Here is an 18643-nt window from a genome sequence, read left to right on the forward strand (position 1 = left end):
TCCATTCTTGCAAAAAAAATATTTATTACTATTATGGGGAAATAGGTAATTTGAAAAGATTGGACCTTAAATGCAGATACTTAAAGATGAACCAAAAGAGCCTGAAATCTGCTCACCAAAAATTTTGAAAAAATGCTGCTCTGCTTCCTGTTCATTAAAGCTTATAGATTTCAAACAAATTATGAGTTTTCACCATTGAATTAATGATATTAAAATGGGCTTTGAAGGCAGTGGAAGAAGCAAGAGTGGAAATTTCTGTTATATATTTAGAATTAGCTGCTGCATTATTGGCTTTGAAGAATAGATCGTTAAATGTGCATCGTCTGTCAGTAAAGAAGATATTGTTACATCAGAAACTAGGTTGTAAGGCGCTGTAAAGGAAGTAAAGGACACCTAACACATATTCAGACGCTGCCACGCTCCGTAGCAGTAGGTGGCGATGTTTAGCTTTAAGCGATGCGCCAGCACTCACGCAAAACGGAAGCAGAAGAACAAGAAGAAGCTCACACGTGTTTCCAACATGTCTGCCCGCCGTGTTGTTGTGCGTTGAGGTTCCATGAGCCGATTTGTGTCATAATCTGCGCAGTGAAGTTTTCGCCCCGCCGTTTAAAAGAGCATTAAAGCTTCGGGATGGCCCAGAGAAAGAAGAAACCGACGAAGAAGAAGAGACACACAGCCAACAGAGAGCCGGAGACTGACTCTGACAGCGGAGACTTTGAGCTGGCTGCCGAAGTTAAGGACGATGATTCTGTAAGTCCGACTCTTAAAAACTACTTTTTCGGTCAGCTGCTCTACCGCATTATCACGTTTAGTTTATTGACACGTAGCATGTACGGTTAACAGGGTCTGTGCTCACACCAACAGTTTTATCGAAGAAGTATTTTCTGAACGTAGTCGTTCTGCGGTCGGGGGTATAGCTCAGTGGTAGAGCATTTGACTGCAGATCAAGAGGTCTCCGGTTCAAATCCGGATGCCCCCTGGACACAGCTTAATAAACTTTTCGCATGACTGACAAATAGTATGATGGATTATTAGCCGCTCTTCTCTAACAATTATTATCATTATTGATTAATCTGCCGACAATTATTTGTGTACAATCGGTTAATCAGTTTATAGCTTTGTCAACAAAATGACAGTAAAGAGTGAAAGTAATAATAAAAAAACGAATTATAATCTACCACAGGCCAAGGCGACATCTTCAAATGCCTCGTTTTGGCTGAAAAAACCTCAAAATCCAAAATCCAAAGATATTCAGTTCGCTATCATATTTGACAAAGAAAAGCATCAAATCCTCATATTTGAGAAGAGAAACACCTCAATATAATGTATCCCAGTAGAATACCACCTCTAACTGTGACCTCAGTAATAAATATACTGTATAAATGAATTCACACATTTCCAACAATGTCACCCAAAAGTGAACATTATGAACCTTGTAATGTTGGATTTTATGACAGGGCAGTTGAATTGGACCGCATTGTATTGTACAGGTTTACCTAATAAAGGTGTCACTGAATGTATTCTAAGACCCTCATACAAGTACTGTAAGCTCTTGCTATACGCAGATACATCCTTACCTACAATTAACACATCTAATCTGTAAGTAATTTAGAGTTGAAACAGTAAGTCAAATAATTGACTGAGAGAAGCAATGATATGGATAATCGTCTAAAAGTATTTTTAAATGATAATATGTACATTTTTAGTCATCTGTGAAAGTAGCTGAATAGCTTTGGGTTTTGGACTGTTAGTTTGAGTGAAATAAATACAGTGAATATGCCAATTTAGTCTCTGGAATATGCTGATGGGCATTTTTCACTAATTTCTGACATTTTATCGACCACGTGATTTAATGCGGAAGTAAATGGCAAATTAATAGATAATGAAAATAATTGTTAGTTACAGCTCTAAAGTAATTATACAAAACAATACCATTTCCTATACTTATTATTTATCTACCCCAGTATCCCCCTGTGTCTTTCACTTGTATTCGTTGCCGCATTGACACTTGAATTTGCCTCTTTGGTGATACATATATCGTGTGTATCCATACATACTGTAGATAGATTAGCAGGATTTTCCGGAAATGTCGGCTACATCACCTGACAGAGAGATCCCCTTGGCTAACATCATAATGAATACACTTTCATGAACTAAATCATTAACCTTCAGGGAAAAAGAGCAGAGGCATTATTTTTGCAATGAGTGTCACTGCTGTTTAGGCCATCGTCTACTAATTAAATTGATCATGAGACCAGTTGCATCAAGATGAAGGTGGCTTACCACCTTGTCTAAACAATTTTTTTTAAAGAAAATATATATATTCCCTAAATTATTCTTAAAATCTTGCACACTGCATAACATTTTCATTAAAAAAATATTCAGCTCTCCCCCTTACCTCAGAAGGAACACATATTTTCAAGTTATGTCGAGATTAAGATTCTATGTTAATTTTTGAAGGCGTCATGTGGTACCTCTGTCATGTTAGCTCTGTCGTGATGTTAAGAAGCAATGGTCGTGTTTTCTCATTGGTGTCGCAGCCAGGGAGGAAACTGCCGCGGTTCCCCGCCTCATCAGACTGCCTGTCAGATGTGGAACCTGACACCAGGGAGCTGGTCAGAGCCCAAAACAAGAAGAAAAAAAAGTCTGGAGGCTTTCAGTCCATGGGTAAGAGCCAGTGAAGGGTGTACAGATAGGGCTGCATGTCCACTGGTTACTCAAAGTATTGGAAATCTACCCATATGTATCCATATGAGCTGAAAAAATCTATATAAGTAAAGTATGATCTACTGTTTCCCCAGGAGCAACATCATTTGACTTCATTTTGTATGATTTCAGGTCTCAGTTACCCTGTATACAAAGGGGTCATGAAGAAAGGTTACAAAGTCCCAACTCCAATCCAAAGAAAGGTAAATTAGTGCTGCTTCAGGATCCCATAATCCAACATTTTTACTGCTAGATGGACAATATTTCATGCCCAATCCTTCTCTCCCCCACTTCAGACTATCCCATTGATTTTGGATGGCAAAGACATAGTAGCCATGGCCAGGACTGGCAGTGGTAAGACAGCTGCCTTCTTGGTTCCTATGTTTGAGAAGCTGAAGGCCCCTCAAGCCCAAACAGGAGCCAGGGCCCTCATCCTGACCCCCACCAGAGAGTTGGCCCTGCAGACCATGAAGTTCACAAAAGAGGTCAGGCTGCGCAGACTGATGAATGCTTATTGCACTTGTTCATTTAGGAGTTCTAGGTGGCTGGTGTATTGTGCAGCTATATTTTCTGGGTTCAGTACATCTTTATAGATGAATTAATATGCTTTGTCTTTGTTGTGGATTCATAGTTGGGAAAATTCACTGGCCTCAAGACTGCCTTGATCCTTGGTGGAGACAGGTATGTGACTCCTTAGTTGTCTGGTGCTGTTTCTGTTGTACAGTTGTCCTTTAAACCTGGAATGAATGTACAGCAAATGCCTCTGCTCTTTTCCAGAATGGATGATCAGTTTGCCGCTCTTCATGAAAACCCTGACATGTGAGTGTGATTTGTTGTAGGGCAGACTGTGAAGGTTGTTTGCTCCCAATCCACATACTGTATCTTGAAAAACCTGGTGTCTGTCCTTTTGCCCCAGAATCATCGGCACCCCCGGCCGTCTCATGCACGTAGCCGCGGAGATGAACCTGAAGTTGCAGAATGTGGAGTACGTGGTGTTTGATGAGGCTGACAGGTGAGAAATGGAACCGTGCCTTAAATTTATCATATTTTCATAATGCTGGCATTTATTTGTTAATGTGTCCACGTGTCTCCTCCACTCAGGTTGTTTGAAATGGGTTTTGCTGAGCAGCTTCAGGAGATCATCCGGAGGCTTCCAGACACCAGACAGACTCTGCTGTTCTCTGCCACTCTGCCCAAACTGCTGGTGGAGTTTGCCAGAGCTGGTGAGATCAACTTCACATTTTTCATCCTGTTTACTGTCAGTTCTGTTTTACATGCATCCATCGTGATTGAAGAGGTTTTTGAATCGGTTTTGCTCTACATCTTGGGGTCATCTTCATATTGGTGCTTAAGGCCCAGGCTAACTAAATTAACATTTTTCCAGGGCTGACGGAACCAGTGCTGATTCGTTTGGATGTTGATTCTAAGCTCAGTGACCAGATTAAGGTAAAGACAGGAGTTGGTTTATGTAAACGTGACAAAACTGGCAATAAAGTGCTAATGATTATGGATTGTTCTTCCCATAGAAACTTAAGTTTTATGAGAGGGAAAGCATGCTTTTATTTTTTAACATAGTGTCATTATAATAAATTAATATAGATTGACAAATTTACGATGTACTTCATAGGAATAATGATAACAATTAGCCGCAGAATTGTAATGTGAGCAACATCTGCTTGAGATATGTTTTTAGTATTTATTAACTGGAAAAAAAACTAGTTTGCATGTTTAGTGTATTTATTTCTTAATGGATTTCAAAACAGCTGATGTGGCAGGGTACTGACTCTTTAGATTTATAGTGATGCGTTCAGGTGTAATCTCCTGTTTATGTCATGAATGGGACAATTGCAAACAAAACCTTTGCGTATTCTTTACCCAGAAATGACTCATAAACGTGCATCTAAAGCTCAGGGCAAAATCCGATCGCCAGTCTTCCACAATGTTTTACTTTCTCCTGTCTTTCATCAGCTGTCATTTTTCCATCTGCGCATGGACGACAAGCCGGCAATGCTGCTTCATCTCCTAAGGAATGTAGTGAAGCCTCAGGAGCAAACAGTGGTCTTTGCAGCAACCAAACACCACGTAGAGTACCTCAAGGAGGTGAGATGCAGACAGGAGAATAAGTTTCTTCTCTCTTTTTGTTTATTTGTCCCCAGTGAACCCTCACACATTGTCAGTAAATCCAGTTGTGAAAGTCCCCTCAGATTTTTTTTTTTTTTTTAAATAACTTCTTTTAATTTGATCTCTAGCTGCTTTCTTCAGAAGGCTTGGACTGTGCCTACATCTACAGTGCCCTCGATCAGACTGCCAGAAAGATCAACATAGGGAAATTTGTGCATCGGAAAGCCATGGTGCTAGTTGTGACTGATGTTGCTGCTCGTGGTATAGACATCCCCATGCTGGACAACGTAATCAACTACAACTTCCCCTCTAAGGCCAAGCTCTTCTTGCACAGAGTTGGTGAGTGGCTTATACACTGATTTGTCCCTAATTTAAGATAATTTAATAAGTGGAAGAAGTGATTAGGCTGATATGATACCGTCTGATTATTCACCCGCCTTTTCCCATCAGGCCGTGTGGGACGTGCGGGTCGCAGTGGCACGGCTTACAGTATGGTTTGTCCAGATGAGATGCCTTTTGTCTATGACCTTCACCTCTTCTTTGGAAGGCCTGTTCAGTTCGCCACACCTGAACACACACAAGGTAACCTTTGCAGAGCGCCCGCCAGGCACTGAATTGAGGAATTAATTCTTGGATTGATGTACTACGCCTCTGAGGCTGCAAGTAGAATTGTAGAAGTATGCTTTATTTATCACTGTCTCGTCCATCACTACCTCCCCTCTCCTCCAGATTCAGATGGTGTGTTCGGTCGGGTCCCTCAGAGTATCCTGGACGACGAAGGCGCTCATCTCATCACGGCTCATGAAAACTCCATGGACCTGAAAAACCTGCATCGTATCTCAGAGAACGCATACAAGCAGTACCTTAAGTCCCGACCAAACCCCTCACCAGAGTCCATCAGACGGGTCAAAAACACAGATCTGTCCAGCATGGCTGTCCATCCCTTACTAGGTCAGTTTGGAGGAGAATGAGCTATTAACAGAACTGTGATGATGATGCTCAGACGGTGGCTGGTAACAGCATTTAATTGATCTTGTTTCAGGGTCAGGTTTGGAGAAAATGGAACTGGTGCGCCTTCAAATAGTTGATTCCATCAAGGGCTACAAATCCAAATCGGTGAGTTACAGTAGGTAATAATACTGATGTCTCAAGTACTGTAATTTTCTGCTAACCTGTGATAAAATCTAAAACAATAATAAATTCTCCTTTCATATTCCTCTAGACTATCTTTGAAATCAACTCCAACAGTAAGACACCGGCCAGTGAGGTGATGCGGGCCAAACGTTCCAAGGACACACGGTTGGTGGACAAATTCAGCAAACAGAGAGACGACCTGGCTGCAGAGAGCTGCCTGCATCAGCCTGTCAATTCTACCGCCACTGACGACGATTTCACACACACCACAGGCAAGGAGGCGGACTCTCTAAAGGTAAGACTCTCTAATGCCTTGGTGGCATTTTGGTTCGAAACCAAGAATCTACAGCGTGGTTTTTTTTTTTTCTTTAGCATCTTTGTGAGTGTCCATTTGCATTTTATTTTACCACGGGTGATGAACATCTAGTATGTTGGTCATCAGGTGGAAGAAAGGTCATTTACCACTGTCCCACATTCAAGTAGGAAAAAAGCGTATCTAATTTCCATACTATGTCAATAGACTTTAGAGCCATCATTAATTCTGCAGATTATTTACTCGATCAATCATTTTATTTTAAAAAATTTTCGGTTTGTCCAACCATGTCTCAGAAGTATTCCATTTATTTTCTCATAAGGTAAAGAAAAGCAGCAAATCCTCACAAATAAGATGCAACAATGAGTTAATGTTGTGTCATTTTTGCAAAAAAAATGAATCAAACAATTAGTGGTGTATTAAAATAATTGATAATTTTCTGTCAACTAATCAAATCAGCTCTGAAAGACATTTTTTTAAAACTGTAAAAGTTAACACTCACTTCACATTGTGTACAAACTTGAATAAGACAGAGCAGCATTTCTGCTATGTAACTTATAAATGCTATGCTATGTAACTTATAAATGCTATGCTATGTAACTTTAAAATGTCAATTTAAGGAAGTGTGTAATTCTTTATGCTTCCACCAGGGGGTGTTCTCTGCAGTGGTAGGTAGCAAGAGAAGTGGCTGGCAGGCAGATGAAATAGATCGGCCCAAGAACAAGAAAAGCAGACAGACGGGTAAAGATGAGGAGTATTACATCCCCTACAGACCCAAAGACTTTAACTCTGAGAGAGGGTGAGGCTTGAAACATTGCTTTTTTTTTTTTTTTTTTGAAATGTGCGTAAAATCAGACACGATTAAAATATATTATCCGTGCGTCCTAACCTGTGACTCATGTTCCGTTTGGTGCTAGGTTGAGTCTTAGCGGAGAGGGCAGTGCTTTTGAACAGCAGGCCTCCTCAGCTGTCCTGGACCTCATGGGAGATGAGGGAGACAAGTTCAACCAGCACAAAAAAATAATGAAATGGTGAAAATCGGTCTCTCCTCTCCTCTTTCTGACATCTTATGTTTCTGTTTTTGTCATCCGTGCCATAATTTAGTGTATCGCTATCATTTACAGGGACCGTAAGAAGAAGCGCTTCGTGAGAGAATTGGGAAAGGAAGACCAGAGGAAGAAGATCAAAACAGATGGTGGTCAGGTCATCAGTAACAAGAAGAACAAGAAGAACTTGTATCCTTCCAACCAAATGTCTTTTTGTACTTATTTATTTAAATTACAGTTACTGCTACTATTCTCGCTCCCTCTTGACAATATTTAGTTGTGTTGTTGACAGTTTGTCTGACCTTAATGACATGACAGTTATGAAGAGTGGAAGAAAAAATACAGGATTGATGATGGAGGGTCTGGCTCAGATGGAGAAACGGGAGGAAGAGGAAGAGGAGGAGGAGGGAGGAAGCCAGCAGGAGGTAAAGGAGAAGCTCCAGTCACAACTTGAACACTTTAAAAATAATAAATTATAGAGTTAGATGAGAGTATTGATACCACACTCATGTTGGTCTGTTAAATATAAAGCTATAGCCAGTTGCCGGTTTACCTTAACTTAGCACAAAGACTGGAAACATGGGGAAATATCTAGCCTGGCTCTGTCCAGGGGTAACACAATTTGCCTACCAGCTCCTCAAAAGCTCATGAATTAACACATTACATCTCGTTTGTTGCTTCTGGTCTTTGTGCTAAGCTAAGCTAACATGCAAACATGAGTGTGGTATCAGTTTTCTCATCTAACTCTCTGCTGTAACCTGCCAAGATGTTGGGCAGATTGGCTGCTTTAGTTTCCCAGCCGAAAGTCCCTTTCCACATGTACCCTCAAACATTACAAGTCACACAATAAGATCCTGCTTTCTTTGTCATCCGTCTGTCAGGTCGCGGCCGTGGTCGTCGCGGTCCTAACTTCCAGAGCCCCGTGGGACCCCAGCAGACGCCCGGTGGCTGCAGGGCGCGCTCAGAGCTGAAGACGAGAGAGCAGATCCTGAAGCAGCGCAAGACAAAGCAGAAGCACCAGTTCCTGCAGAGCGGGGGGCTGAAGAAGCTTCGGTCCAAGAACAAACAGTGGCTCGGAGAAGTTAAGAAGTCAGGGTTTGGACGGGGCGGACAAAAGAAGGGCAAGATGAAAAAGAGACTGTGAGGAGGACACGGAGAGAGAGTGATCGCAGAGGGACGATTCTGTGAGAGACTGGAGATCAAGGGCACCACGAGGGACTGAATCATAACCACCAGTTTTGTCCCAATCCATCACAAGAGTTTCATGATATCTAGTATGATTGTGGATTGAAGGAGAAGAGGAGTTGAGGAAAGCATTTGTAGAGATGCACCTCTTCCTTTTCTCCTCCTCACTTACTGAGCTCTGTATTTGTCACAGAGTAAGTAAGTAAAAGAATGATCCAATGAACTGAATTTTCTTCTTTTAAGTGTGTTTGGCAGAATAATCTGTTTAAAGGAATTTGAGTATTGATATATGCCTACACCAGTTATTAACGGATGGCAAAATACAAATCTGAATAAGGCAATATTCTGTGTCATGTCTTCATTTGCAGTCAGTCACATGTTGATCCAGCAGACGACCACATCTGAAAAACTCCAGCGACATATGGGATGACAATCCAGGTCAATTAAATGGGGTTATATTATCAGCGGAACTGTGGTCTCTATCTGATATTTTTTTGTAGATTTTGTTGCTACTGTAATGAAAGCCCAGTCAGGGTAGCCACAATTTTTAAAAAGCCTATTTGATGTGACTTTGCAATCTGTCTTAGGCCTTCGTGTTTGTCGATATGCCGTTTGCGCCGGCTAGAGTAAAGTCTTGATCGCTCCCAGTTTGTGCTCCTCAAAACTGAGTTCATTCACTTCTTTAGGGAAGCCACATGCTCCAAATTGTTGAGCTTCTCATTATTCATCTCCTCTGTAAAAATGTCCACTAAGTTAATGTTTTTGGCACAAAGCCTTGAAGCCAAAGGTTATGTAAAAATATAGACCAAAGATTTTGTGCAGTCCGTCGTTTACAATTTCAGGTTTGAAATTGTAATTTAAACTTAATCTTTCCAAGTTACAATGCTGCACTCTTTTGGTGGAAAGGTAGTACTGCAAGTGTATCACCAAGTGTCCCAGAAGTTTTCAGGACTCTTGTATTCCTCCTTCTACTTAGCACCACTTATGGTAGGTTACATACATTGTGCAGAAGCTGAAAACTGACATAGCATATATACTTTAATGTTGCGAGAAGCAATGTGACTGGGACAATTCATGCCTCAAATATTAGTATCCAGATTCAGTAAACAAAACCATACAAAACAGTAAAGGGACTGACCGTTTTTCAAAACAAGTCAGGTGTCAGTTTACTTCAAATTAGAAAATACAGTCTAGACTAAATATTTGTTCCTCAGTCTGCTTCACCGCATTCAATTTGAAATAAAATAATGGATACCACATTAACGTGCCAAGTCTCAGCTCTAATTTTAATAAGGTTTACGTCAATGTTGAAAGAACTGTGTGAGATATAACACAGTGCACCAGCTGCGAGGTGTCAAAAGTAAATGGATACTTTGCTACTAAATGTTTCTTGGGCAGCTTTGTGATACTTTGCTACTAAATGTTTCTTGGGCAGCTGTGTGTAATTTCAGCGTTCGTGACCATAACCTCAGAGGATTCACCACAAGATGCAAAACCCCGGTAAGCCTCAAAAACACAAAGAACAGGTTTCAGTTTGCAAACGCATACAAAAAGAAACCGGTAGAGTCGTGGGACGAAGTTCTATGGACTGATGAAACAAAAATCAACGTCTATCAAAATGATGTAGAGAGGATATTCATGAGAAAAAAGGGACAGCTCATGACCCAGAGCCACCACCTCATCCGTCAACCATGGCGGTGGTTCTGTTATAACTTGGCCTTGCATAGCTTCCAGTGGAATGGGAGCGTTTATTTATTTTTTTTTATTCGCTGCTGACGTAAACAACAAATACCTCAAAACTCACTGGACTACATTTCATCATTCAGCACTATAATGATCCTAAACTATCCTCAACTGGCCCACCCAGTCACCCGATCTCAGTCCAACTGAGCTTTATTCTACTTGCTGATGACCAGACTAAGCAAGAGCTGAAGGTGGCTGCAGTGAAGCTCTGGGAGAGCATCACCAGGGAAGACACAAAGTGTCCGCTGATGTCTATGGATCCAAGACTTCAGGCAGCCATTGACTGCAAAGGATTTTCCAATAAATAAACAAATGATGAATAAAATTTATCTGATTATTTTTTTGACTTCATGTGTACTTTTGGATCCCTAAACTGTGTGTTTAAAAGGCTATATCTCCCACATAGGTTCTTTCTATACTGATGTAAACCTACTTGACCCTGTAATGTAGTAGCCATTATTAATTCAAAGTCAATGTGCTGCAGAAGTGGCAGAACAAAACAAAAAAAGTGCCACTGTCCAAATACTTACGGTCTGGACTGGATAGCCAAATTTGTCTTTAATATTAGAATTTAAGAGATTGTCAGACAGAATGTTCAAGAAGAACCTTATGTAAGTTTTGTATTAGATAAGTATTATGATTAATGTGTGTAAGTTACTGTATTTTATTTATTTTATAACTGAAAAACAACTCAGATTTGAATTTTTGGAATTTTCTTTTTGACATCTGTAATCACGTTACTAATTTTTGTGCCGTCTTTTAGGTAATATTGCCATTAATAATTTGTTCATATCAAGGCCTCGTGTTAAAATTTTCACCAAACTAAACTCAAACCAAATTAAACAAATTTGGGTTTTAATTCAATAGTCGTTGAGATATACTGTACTTGCTATCGTTTAACTTTCTGTTAAATGATAATCTTGGGATTTGGTATATTTATCGCCAATATCATACTAGAGTTGAGTTCTTCTGTCATCAATAATGGACCGGTTGTCTCACATCTGTGAAGCATCAGGATTGACTGCTCTCTTTGGTTACATGTTAAATCATCGTATAATTTATTTCCTGCAGAAGATACAGCAGTCGATCATCCAGCAAAGGAGAATTCTACTTATTTCTTCAGCTGCTGAGGAGGTGCAAAACATGACCACATGCGCAGCAGCCTCAGAGGAAAGTGTAGCACTACACCAACGAAAGTGAGAGAGACATGTGGCTCAGTCCATCTGGATGTGGTTAAATTGCTGACTGTTTTTTGATGATATGTGTACATGCTATCATAGGTTATTCATGGCTGCATTTAGTCGTGGGCTGAGGCTCTTCCATGAAGATTTGTGGCTTCCAGTCGCCTGTGTGAACGCTGCTAAAGATGGAAGAAAAGGGGCGGTAGGTGCGTAATGTATTTGGTCCAAACACAGTAGCGTCACCATGGAGATGGTCACGGGACACAAACCAGAGCACTGTCATATTTCATAGAAGGGGGATCTTCCAAATAACATCCATTCATAAAACACACCAGCTACTCTATCTAGGGTGTAAAGCAAATAAAGTATCAGTTTACTTTGAAGTTCAATAAAAGTCACAACTGTATTAACATTCCTAATATTTATTGAACCAAATCCACCAAGTATATAGAGCTTATTAATGGTTTTATTCATACATTTACATAACTCTTTGCTGCTCTTCTACCAATGACTATGGTGTTTTATTATGGTGTATATATCATGTATACAGAAAAATAAAGCTAAATAATATTAGAAAATTAAAAAAATATATAATACTGTTAATATAATATTGACAACACAAGCTAAATACACAAATATATCAGCACACATGTAGAACAATAATCTTTTATATTTTAATCATGTACTATATGTGCATATAGCATACAGTATATACAATATATAGAGGAATTACATGACAACAGTTCATGTATTATGCATGCATTTGTGTACATGTACATACAGTACATCTCACAGAAAAACATTTCAATATATAGATATAAATGTATGTAGACATATGATATCTATGATATAGATAAATGTACAACTATAGTGTAACTATAATGGAATCTGGGGTCAGTATAAAGCATCTTACCCCAGATACAATACTTTTCAATATGATCTTAGTCCAAGAAAAGTTATAAATGAATTCATTTACAGTTTATTAACATGTAAATATAAATATGAATGTATCTACTCCCAGGATATATCATTCATTGTACTCACTGACATTTTGAATCTCTGTGTACAGTACGTGTACATGTATATACACTTTTTGGAGTTCTTCTGCTTTGATGAGCAAACACTTTTTTGAATAGATTTTATATGGAACAGAGGACAGTAACACTTACAAACAAGAATATTTCGATTTTTTTCTCTCCACATTTGTGTTAAGAGACCTGATTATTTGGTATCTTAGATTAAATGTCCAAATCAAATTGTTTTTTTCTTCCTTCTTTTAAGTAAATTAATCCCAGCAAAAGAGAGGCTGAAACTTAAGTTTATTTTCACACCCGGATGCCTGAATATTGGAGTGAATAATTTCCTTATGTAATATTTAGAAATCTAATTAGAATATAAGTATCTTAAAGTTAAAGATTAAAGATTTCAGCAGCACACTGTTTACTAATCGAGCAACAATAAAGACATTTTATTCTGAAACTGAGACAAGAGCCGCAAAGAGTGACACAGACAAGTGAAGAAAACACTGGACTTTATCAAAACAAAAATTTCAAGTTGATTAATTCTAATCCTCATCAGTCCATTGCCGGGAACAGGCCTCTCTGTGAGTGAAGGAGGTAATGGGGGGCTTGTATATCAACTGATTGTTGAAATACACACCTGAGCATACGACAGGACAGCTATAAAAAGTTATCTGTGGGAAATATCATCCAGATAGAGCGTTTGTACTGTCTGTCCCTGAACTATCTGGGACCAGAACAAGCTGGAGTGAAGGAGGTTAAATTGCCTACGATATCAGTTAATCCTCGTGCAGAGATACCGACCTACAGCCTGCCTTTACCTCATATCCCGTCCTCTGTGAAGCCATCTCTCGCCCCCCCTTGTCTATCTGATGGCCCCTCTCCCCGTCCCAGCACTCTCTAGTGCGACAGCAGCTCCCCAATCATCAGGAACGGCAGCTTTATCTTTATTTTAGGGTTCCCAGGACTGACACAGCATCCACTTGAGATATGCCAAAGAGCCTGCACATCAGAGTACTGCTGCTCTTGTAGCAGTGGCATATAAATGCCAGGCAGTAGTTACATATGTGTGTATGTAGTGACAGAGGACATTTGTCTGATCACTGTCCACATTTTGACAGGCCTGAAAATGAAATATCCGATCAAGCTTTTTTATATAAAGTCATAGATTTTTATAGTTATAGTTATAGTTATATAAATTTATAGATTTGATTACAAATCTGTACAAACTTTGCATCAGTGTTGAACTGATTCTGACCATGCTCCTTTGATTGACCCACTGGCTTCAGTTCATTTTCAGTATTGTGTTTGAACGCACCTCTCTTCCTATTGCTGCTAGAAAGGACGCTCTGGCCTCACAGTTTTCCCACATGGCTGCCTTTTTCATCCAAGAAGCAACCAGATTTTTATTAACCTAATCAATCGTCCGTGTTTTGCTTTGTATTTTTAGGCATGATTTTCTGAGGCGTTGCTCATGAGCTGACTCTTAAAACTTGGCAGCTTGTCACTGAGTGCACTAAAAAGGAAAGTTTTGAAACAGCCTGTGCATGCAGCTGCATTGCTACATCAGTAACATTTCAGGTTTCTGCAAGTTGATTTTTGTAATATTGGGAAGTTAAGCATAACCAGCGGCTGCCTGCAGGATTGAAAAATCAATGTAAAAAGTGATTTTATAGTTTAGAAAAATGAACAGATTGTAGAACGCACACACCCATCCTGTACTGAGAGCTACAAGAAAATGTAATTTAACAGAGCAATATTTCAGTTGAACAGAAATCTTCTTAGAATAAACATCACAAAGCAGAATAAGCAATATACAGGTATATAGACGCAAACACGCTCATCACGCAGGTGGTGGTGACCTGCATGATTAAGAGTCTGGACCAATCAATGGAAATGGCATAAATAGAAAAAAAATATTGAGAAAAATATATATCATACAAGAACACATTGAATATAATGGTTGAATACAATCTTATGGTTTGGAAAAATGTCAGCCATCATGTACAACATACATGGTCAATACGCTTAAACATGTTAAGAAGTGGCATGGTCCTTTAAATCTGAACACACGCTTTTAATCCAAAAACCCACCAACCTTACCCAGTGGCTTTGTATTGCCTTGCAAATGTACAGCATATAAACAATATATTGAGATTTTTTCCCCTGAGTTATCTCATTACTCTGAATCCATTATCAGACCTACTATCTGTTTGCAGATATGTGTGTGTGTTGTCTCTGTTTTTTCCTTTCCTGAGCGGCCGTCCCTGCAAGTCTGGCTCTCCTCTCCTCTCCTTTCTCAGGCTATCGCTTACGAGGCAAAAGGCCACTCAGGGAATGACAGGGCCAACATGACTGACATTAACTGCTCACGTCTCAGCACTTTTGGTTCTCCTATGTAGAAAAATGCTGACGACTCATTACCAGTTCAAAAACATCCATGGCATTTTCTTTCGTTTTATTTATTTATTTATTTATTTTTATAAAGGCCATACAGTGCTGCTCTCGCAGATTGGGTGGAGCTGAGATGTTGTTGGGTCAAATGCTGGTTAGCATGGTTTATTGTCATACGGTAATTACTGTGCTGTGGCTTTGTATTGGAAACAGACAGCTCATGAAGATGTTTGGACCGACCTGCCATGCAGACGCTTAAAGGGAACCTTAATAAGCTTGATCGAAAGGGATGGCCCATAGTCACTGGGACTGTCTCACGCCAGAAATGTCCTAAATAGAAATCAAAATGTCTGTTGGGGTTATCTGGGCTGTAGGCCATTTACAGTAAACTGAACCAGACTGGGAAAAGATCACACTGATCTGAATTCCTTTGAAAATATGAAATTTCTATGATGAAGTGCGACAAGCCGAAGTTTCGAAATGGCAGTTAAGATGTAAGCCCGCTGTAGTTGAAAATACACTTTTGGAGACATGATCTGCCACTTAACTTTTTCTAATGTTTGTTTACACTTGCTGTATAGAAAACTATGATCTGTCTATTAAAAACTTCTCTTTTTTCAAAAATTACCTGGTCCGTATGATGAATGTATGAATTTGTATGTATAATTCCTGATAACAGGGGAAGGTCTGATCCCCAGCATGACCCTATTCTGGCTAAACAAACTACATGAGCACGGCTTGACATGTCCTCTACCTGTATGATCTGTATGATTTGCTATCATTACTTTGTGATGTTCAGTAACAGAAATGAAATGCCAAGAAAGCATTTTATCAACACCACAAATTTTAATATGTCAGCGACTTCCTGTGGATTTGCAAGTGTCAGGGACAATTTAAGATGATCTCAAATTCACAGCTGTTTGACATAAATATTCTGCTGTTTTATTATAATCCCAAACTTCAAATTTCCAAGGATCCAATCCTATGCTCTCATCAAACAGGAAAAAACATGCCGTCTGAAACCGCAACGTGCCAATTATAATGTAAAGAACGTCTTTCATAGCCTGAAAGCCGCGTCTCTGCTATGATCTGTTGCCCCTGTCAAGCTGTAAATCTGGATGCACCCACTGAGAAGGGAAAGAGGCTTTTCAGCTGGGATAACTACGTCTAAAGCAAGCTGCAAGACAGTGTTTCCGCTGCTTGCCTGTTTGCCATGAAAGTGAAATATAGTCTGCATACAAACACCCCCTTATTTTTCTTGTTTTGCACCTCTTTTTAATTACCATCAGCATCTTCCCCAACTCTCTCCTATTTTGTGTCACTGTAACCACAAACATTTAAAATAGAGGCTGCTAGGATTCATCTGTGTATTCTTTAGTGGAAAAATGGACCCATTGCTGGAATTGCACACAAATGTATATGCGGTAAAGCTGGTTAAATATACAACCAAATGGCAAGAAAACCTCTTGAAAGTTGAAAATGTGATCCTTAATATCCACTAAAAACCTAAAATATTGCATTTACAGATTTCCAAATCCGAATTCTTCCTTTTTCTAATCCCCATAATTAATCCCCAATTAAGTAAACCTAGAATATATGAGAGGGTTTGTTTGTAAGAATGAATGTGAGTGCAGGAGAGACTGCCGTGTGTTGTGTTGTTAGGGTGAAACGTGTTGGCATAGAGCCACAGCCCATTGGACTCAGAGAGGGTTATTTTTGGGGATGTTCAGGTGCCTGGGGCCCCTGCAGAAAGCCCTTATAAAGAGGTCCTCTCTGGGCGGGTGGAAAGTGGGTTATCAGTTTCACTGTCGCTCCTCGATGAGGCCAACTCGTTTGCATCTAGTCAACACCTTCCACCCCTCTCTGGCACAGATCTGACCCTGGCTTCCTAAAGCGACCCTTACCGAGCACTTTTAATACATCTCTTTCTGACGCATATCCACTTAGACTCTACCACTTCTTATAGCAATCTATTTAATTTCAAACTAAATACAGTTCTAATAATTTTCACATCCACAGTATGCTCTTCTCAACCCTTTTCATGCCCTATCTATCTACCCTTTCTCATCTGCTTTACATTATTGATGAACAGCAAGAGCAGAGATGTGTTTTGCTTTGACCATATCATGACAGTACCTTGGGGTTAATGGGATTTCCGTGTAAATCTGAACTAAAATTGCTGTACTTATTTCGATATGCGCATTCAGAATAAGTGTGATTATGCACAGTGTCAAACCTCTGATTGTACACAACAGCAATCACTGTTAGTTCATGCATTTGTATTACAGCAGTGAAAGTGTCATGGCTCATAAGGCAAGAGAGTCTATTTATTCATCTTTTTTATACTCACTTTAACTTGAGCAATTTCCGTGCATCCTAATCTGGGTTATAAAATTTTGTTTGATGTTGTACAAGACTGGGCATATTGAAAAATGTTATTACCACATCTTTCCGTTCCACCGCTTTTTTTTTTTTTTTTTACCCTTCTCTCCTTTCCTTGTCTAAGGAATGTTTTCCCAGACTCTCTTTTCACCCTCTGTGAGCGCTCTGTCTCTCTGTGGTAACACACTTCATTTGTCTTCCCCAGGATCAGAGAAACACAGAAAATCTAAATAATCACTGGACATTGAAGTAGTAGAACGCTTAAGACAAAGCCTGGATAACAAGATGACACAGCCTGTTAAGACAGAGCCTTTGAGAAGCTTACCATGCCAAACAATTATTGAATTTAGTCATATTTAAACAGCATTTCAGGATGCCTTAGAAACTTAAGCACATTTTATGATTCATTATTTTTAGCAGAAGATTTATGTTAAGCATTTTGACTTCATTCACAGGGATGAACACTAATTTAATACACATAGAAGTAGAGTAAAAATTTAAATCATGAATATTTCCATCTAATACTACATATTTTAATCAACTTTTCAACTGTGGCAAAAAGGTAACATAGAATGAGTTTCTTTAAATATATTCCATTTTATAACACCATCTATACAAATAGCTGTAATTATCTTATTTCATCTTGCTGATGGAAGCTTTTGATGCATAACTGTGGCGGCATAATCCAATTTTATCTTTTTTTTCATTGAAATAAAACTACTGCTATACTTTGCTTTACTTTCATGAAAGGATTTAAGTATGTTTTTATTTTTTCTTTCTTATAGTATTTCTGCAAGCACTTTCTCTTTTAAATTACTGTCTTTAAAGTTTTTTTTTAATTTATTTCTTTTTTTTTTAGTGTAAGCCCAGAAAGAAATGCCATTTCCCTTATCCTCATTTACTACTGCACTTCACTTACTTGCCAAAAGATGGAGCTATAGCCATTGTCCAAGGTCAGACAGAGAAGCCTGAAGGCCAGCAAGCCAGTCTGGGCCTCCCATCAAGGTCTGAGCTCTGGAAGTCTTTGAATGGGTTTCAAACGACTGTAATGTCAGAACTGGCCAGTGTGGAAAAGTTTGTGAAAAGAGTCATTCATCAGGGATCACTATGCAGCATCTTTGAAAAGTGGCCGCTACTCTTCAGTAACATCGTATAGGGTTTTAGTGGTTGTAGATTGTCCCTTGAAGGCTAATATATATATACAGCCAGGTGCAGAGCTAACAGGTTATATGCTTTACATCTGGTGTGTTGAGTATTATAGACGTGAAAGGCAGAGTGACCTAAAATTACAGTTAAAGTGACTCGAGAGGGGGGAGGAGGAGTGCTGTAACCTTTTCCATAAGGAGAATTGAGGGTTGTGATTGGTCTAAGACTATTTTCCCATCTCTCTCTGCGTCCTGTTTCCTGCCCTCCCCCTCA

General features: G+C 39.4%; 1 protein-coding gene and 1 non-coding gene across 2 annotated transcripts; both read left to right on the forward strand.

Annotated features, from left to right (window-relative positions):
• The first annotated feature begins 630 nt into the window (after positions 1-630).
• On the forward strand, positions 631-8846 carry ddx54 (DEAD (Asp-Glu-Ala-Asp) box polypeptide 54). The gene is made up of 20 exons (XM_040158353.1): positions 631-750; positions 2541-2667; positions 2839-2909; positions 3003-3191; positions 3338-3387; positions 3484-3525; positions 3623-3718; positions 3808-3929; positions 4091-4152; positions 4675-4806; positions 4956-5166; positions 5278-5409; positions 5557-5778; positions 5870-5943; positions 6050-6256; positions 6925-7073; positions 7192-7305; positions 7399-7509; positions 7639-7745; positions 8202-8846. Exons 1-20 carry the CDS (start codon positions 631-633, stop codon positions 8462-8464), a joined length of 2601 nt encoding a protein of 866 aa, XP_040014287.1. The 3' UTR covers positions 8465-8846.
• Positions 908-979, forward strand: trnac-gca. The gene has a single exon. It is a non-coding gene; the product is annotated as a tRNA-Cys (tRNA).
• Positions 8847-18643: the final 9797 nt, after the last annotated feature.

This window comes from Xiphias gladius, chromosome 20 (assembly GCF_016859285.1).
Source record: "Xiphias gladius isolate SHS-SW01 ecotype Sanya breed wild chromosome 20, ASM1685928v1, whole genome shotgun sequence".
Taxonomy (NCBI): domain Eukaryota; kingdom Metazoa; phylum Chordata; class Actinopteri; order Istiophoriformes; family Xiphiidae; genus Xiphias; species Xiphias gladius.